Genomic DNA, 5,097 nt, shown 5'->3' on the forward strand with positions numbered 1-5,097 from the left:
AAACATGTGTCTCTTGTGTTGTGGTATGTTACCTATATATATGGTCCATTAAAAAAAAATTAGATGATTCTTTTTTTATTCCAGGCACATGCTTCAAGAATAGGCTACCCTCAAATGTCATAAACTTTGTTAGTCGTTTTGAAAAATAAATTAATAGAACACTAAATTACCAAATGCTAAAAGTTTAAATATTAAATTCTCAAATACTCGACCATTGACCAATCATAAGCTTGAGTTCCAGACAAACACCCACCACCAAAAACTACTTGCACTTCTCTTATATTTCAATTTTGTTGCGCGTTGTCTTGAATTGTGCGCAATGTCACTGGGCTACGAAAGTTTCACATGTTTTTTTTTGTTAATTACTCGTTTTTTAATCGTTTTGGAAACATATAAATGGCGGACCCAGAAATAAAAGGTAGTCGGAGACAACGGTCGGAGGTGAGAGTAGTGGTTGGAGGCGAGAGAGGTGGTTGAGTCAGAGTGGTCAACGTAAGTATTTGTAATCGTGAAAATGGGTTTATGAAAATAAAATTTGTGCTAGAGCATATTTGTTAAAAATATATAATTGAAAAATTATAATGTTGGGCTTGAGTTTGGTCTATAATATTTAGTCCTCCATTTTTTTTTAACTCAAACTAACATGTCGGGGATTGTAACGTGAGACAATATATGGTTATTTTAGTTGATATTTGATCTAATTCAGTGGATGGTTGCAATGTGAGACAATATATGATTATTTAATTGATATTTGATTTGTGGTATTTAGCACAGTCTAGTTGGTAATCTCCACTGACAATATTGCACGAATTTTTAATTCATGAGTTGTAGGGAGGGACTTATGCCACCACAAATAGAGACGAAAGCAAGTGTTGGATTCAAAGCTGGTATTAAAGATTATAAATTGATTTATTACACTCCTAACTATGAAATCAAAGATACTGATATCTTAACAACATTTCGAGTAACTCCTTAACCTGTTCCCTGAAGAAGCAGGGCTGCGGTCAAAAAATAAAATGGGCATTTGATCTATTTAAGCATATGGCTATCATCTATAAGTGATATATGCACTTTTGGTTTAAGAAAACAATAGATTCAATCATGCTTAATGTGTAACAGAATTTTATTTAATATAATAAAATAAAATTTTAACTACAAGAGGTTGATCTAGTGGTTAGAGAGATTCTTGACGCTTTGTATGTCTCTGGCTCTATTTCACCTAAACCTAATAATTGGGGTTATTGGGATAATCATCCCGTCGATACTAGATAGTAGATACTAGTTGGGTCTATCCGCACACGATTATAAAATAAATTTTTGAAACAATTATTTATAGTAAAAAAAAGGACTATTTAATGAATTTTTAGCTTAAATGCAAAATTATTTGAACTTGGGCCGAATCATCTTCCTAAATAAAATAATACGCAATGTTTTATTCATAAAATAAATAAATAAAAAAACAGAGAGAGTGTGTGGGACCCAAAAGCGTGTTACAGTTTTTCATCTAATAATCCCACGAAAGTTATGGCATTTTGTCGTCAGATTAAACTTAAAATACAGAACCTTCTGGAGACACAAACTGCTAAAATATCTACAACTCCCACGCAATCTCGACCGTCCATCTCATCTAATGAATGACCACCCCACCTTAAATTAATTACTTTATAGGAAAATCAAATCGAGTGCGATAAAATATTATTCTTTTTTTCTATCTTTATAATAATAATAAATCATGCCTAATATGGCATATTGGCATGTATATATAACTGGCTTTGTTTCTGGAGGCTTCTTGAGCCTTAGCGTTTAGGGAAATTTAAGTTGATCCTAATTTCTCTCCCTCTTTCTCTTCCCACGCAAACATGAAAGAGGAGAATTTTTCCAAGGTTCCTTTGTATAAATATATCGTTTAGAGAAGAAGTATCATATTCATATGTGTTACATGAAATTCGTCGACAACAAAATTCTGGTCGGTTCTGTTTTTTGGGTTGGCACTTGAGAGGAAGTTAAAAGAATCTAAAAGCCAGACTAGGATTAAAAAAAAAAAGAGAGGAATAAGAAATTTGTGTGAGATAGAATATGGCAAACGGGAATGAAAAAAGCAGTGATTTTTACTCTGTTTTGGGGCTGGACAAGGAATGCACTGCCTCAGACCTCAGGATTGCTTATAAGAAACTTGCAATGGTTAGCTTTTTTTTTTCTTCTCTATTATTTTATTCTTCTTCAGATTTTGAAAAAAAAAAAAATTTTGAGAAAGACACAACACAACGTGCATGCTCTTTGTTTTGGATTTTATTTTTTTTATTATTAATTAAATTATTTGGATCTAGAGGTGGCATCCGGATCGGTGTTCGGCTTCGGGCAACTCAAAGTTCGTTGAAGAGGCCAAGAAGAAATTCCAAGACATTCATCAAGCCTATTCTGGTAATTTACTTTGCAGAGATTCTTTTTATATTTATTTTTTATCGTTTTTTTTAGGGTTGATGGTGTGTTATTTTGGGTTTAGGGCTTAAATTTTGATCGCCTTTTGTCGTACGCAGTTTTATCGGACGAGAATAAGAGGTTCATGTATGACATTGGAGTCTATGACAGCGATGATGACGATAACGTAAGTTTTTTTTTTTTTTTTTTTTTTTTTATATATATATATATATAATTTTTCTGTATCTTGAACGAGATTCGTGAGTCTGCTTGGTTCAAGATATGTTGGCTTTTTTTTATATCCTTTGACCATTCATATCATTGAATCAGGACTCACACTTTTGAGCTTATCATACACCATACCCTACCCAATTATTACTCAGAGTGGGGTTCATGATTGTCTCTTGTTCATTCTTATTTTATTTTATCTTTTCTTTTTGTCATATTTTCGGCATCGATTGTTGATTCTTAATCTTAATCTTTCTTATACCTCTGTTTATTACGCTATTGCCCTTATTTCAATCATTATAAACTTAGTAAGAAATTTTTTTTGGCTCATCTTCATGGATATATCTTTTAATTCATTGAGCGATTTGCAATTTCTTTTAGATCCTCATTGTGAAAAGATAAATGCAGGGCATGGGAGATTTTTTGAACGAAATGGTAGTAATGATGAACGAAACAAAGCCAAATGTAAGTCACAAATCTCATTTATGTTCTCATGATTTCTGAAGCACATAATGTTTTTGGGTCTTCTTTTGATAAAATCCTATGTTGTATGTATGTACTTTAGATTTATATTTTAGATCTATATCGCTTTGCGAGAGGGGAATTATGCCACATAATTTTCAGTTGGGCTGTGGCTGTGGATTGTATTATATCCTATATAATAAGAATAGAATAATAGGTCCAATTTTCGATCATTTGTGGTTGAGAAGAGTTATAATCGTGTGTGTTCAGATACTAGGAACTTTTTTCATAGTGGTCCCAATTTGAATGGCTTTGATTTTTTGACTGGACCAAAACATTTTCTACACGCACTTTGGGGAGAGAGAAATACACGCATAGTAGGTTCTAGGCTCATATGTATATTGATAATGATATACGATAAATAAAGCTTTTTATTATTATTATTATTGTCGGCTATTGTTTTCAGCTTCGAAATATGATTCGTCAGTCAAAAGTCGACAATTTAAATAAAAATCTTAGTATTTTACTTTAAAAAATACCGGTAAATGGATTTGTTGTTGAAATCCCACTATTTTTTTTTGTGTTTGTAGCATTAATTTTTTTTTTCCTACTCTGATAATAACACTAAATCCAACACTAAAAACATTTTTTTTCTCATCTATTATTATATTTTTTAAATTATTTATTCTCCTTATTAATAAACCTATATACATAGTTTGGTAGTCAAAAAGTAATTAAAAAAAAATCATTTACTGAGTGATTGAGTACCACACGAATTTGTTGTTGACTTTTATCGTGTGGTTGGAAGCAGTATCGCTGCATATATAGTGATATACCGTCTGATTGCAAATGGCTCAAGTGAGCTAACCGAAAATTTTGAGTTCTTTAATCGTTCCATTAAAAAAAAAAAAAAAAAAAACTTTACAAATTTTACTTTGGTAGCTAATTTGAATTTGATCTAAAAAATTTGGTTTGGCAGGAAAACGGCGGAGAGACATTTGAGGAATTGCAACAACTATTTGATGACATGTTTCCAGGGTGTGAGTACAGCAATTCTTATTGCGGAAGCTCTTCTTCTTCTTCATCATCGCCGGCTTCGTTTTCGTATACTCAAAATGCGAATTCGATTTCGAGTCAAAACTCGTCCATTGGAAACGCGCACACTTCTTCCGGTTTCTCTACGCACTTTCAGAACTTTTGTGTTGGGGTTAGTCGGCTTTGCTTCCGAATACTACTATTATGCCTATTGTGTCTTTTTAGATAAATCGAAATGTGACGCTTTTTATTTATTTTTTTTAATTTTGGAAAAGACAGGTGGAACCTCGACGAGGCACGATCGAGGGGAGGCGGGGAGTAGCAAGAGGAGAGGTTCGAGGAGGACGGCGAAACGATAGGCGGTCTTGCTTTAGGAAATCGGAAAGGGCATGACATTTTCGTCATGTTTGACCCAAATATTTCGTTAGGGTTTCGACAAAATTTCGCGCACAAACGTGCCATTTTTCGAAGCTTGTACTCGAATCAAATTAGTGATAGTGATTTGCTGGTTTAGAGTAGCTAAACAAAGGGGCAGAAAATATCCTTACTAATTTCATCCGAGTTTTTTTTCTTTCTTCCATCTTGTCTCGTTGGATTTAATTAAGAATTTGAAGCCTTTATTGTTTGTATCATTGTATGGTAACAACTTATATGTCAATTGTGTGGTTTGTCACTCTAGCAGAGCCGGCCTTGACTATAGGCGAGCAAGGTCGGTACTTAGGACCTTCCGATTGAGTTGAATCCCAAAATTTAAAGTATATATTATATATATGTCAAAAATATTTAAATTTTTATATTTAAATTTTTACTATTATCGAATGATCCAAAAATATTAATTCGACTATAGCCCTTAATGAATTCGGGTGAGTTTGGGCCGGCTTTGCACTCTAGTACCGGTCCGGTCCCCTCTGACTTAAAATGCATAATTTTTCAAGTTATAAAATCAGACTATAT

General features: G+C 33.0%; 1 protein-coding gene across 2 annotated transcripts; it reads left to right on the top strand.

Moving 5' to 3' along the window:
- Positions 1 to 1,762: 1,762 nt before the first annotated feature.
- LOC149385609 (uncharacterized) lies at positions 1,763 to 4,775 on the top strand. 2 transcript variants are annotated; one of them, XM_089627138.1, is made up of 6 exons: positions 1,763 to 2,181; positions 2,328 to 2,421; positions 2,538 to 2,605; positions 3,055 to 3,111; positions 4,088 to 4,315; positions 4,423 to 4,775. In XM_089627138.1, exons 1-6 carry the CDS (start codon positions 2,077 to 2,079, stop codon positions 4,534 to 4,536), a joined length of 666 nt encoding a protein of 221 aa, XP_089483264.1. In that variant the 5' UTR covers positions 1,763 to 2,076; the 3' UTR covers positions 4,537 to 4,775. The 2 variants fall into 2 exon arrangements, with proteins under 2 accessions (XP_089483264.1, XP_089483265.1); XM_089627139.1 differs by having other exon boundaries at positions 1,765 to 2,181; positions 4,419 to 4,775.
- The last annotated feature ends 322 nt before the right edge of the window (positions 4,776 to 5,097 follow it).

This window comes from Urtica dioica, chromosome 9, assembly GCF_054948205.1.
Source record: "Urtica dioica subsp. dioica isolate 48M chromosome 9, U.dioica_male_clone48M_v1_H2, whole genome shotgun sequence".
In the NCBI taxonomy this organism is placed as follows: Eukaryota; Viridiplantae; Streptophyta; class Magnoliopsida; order Rosales; family Urticaceae; genus Urtica; species Urtica dioica.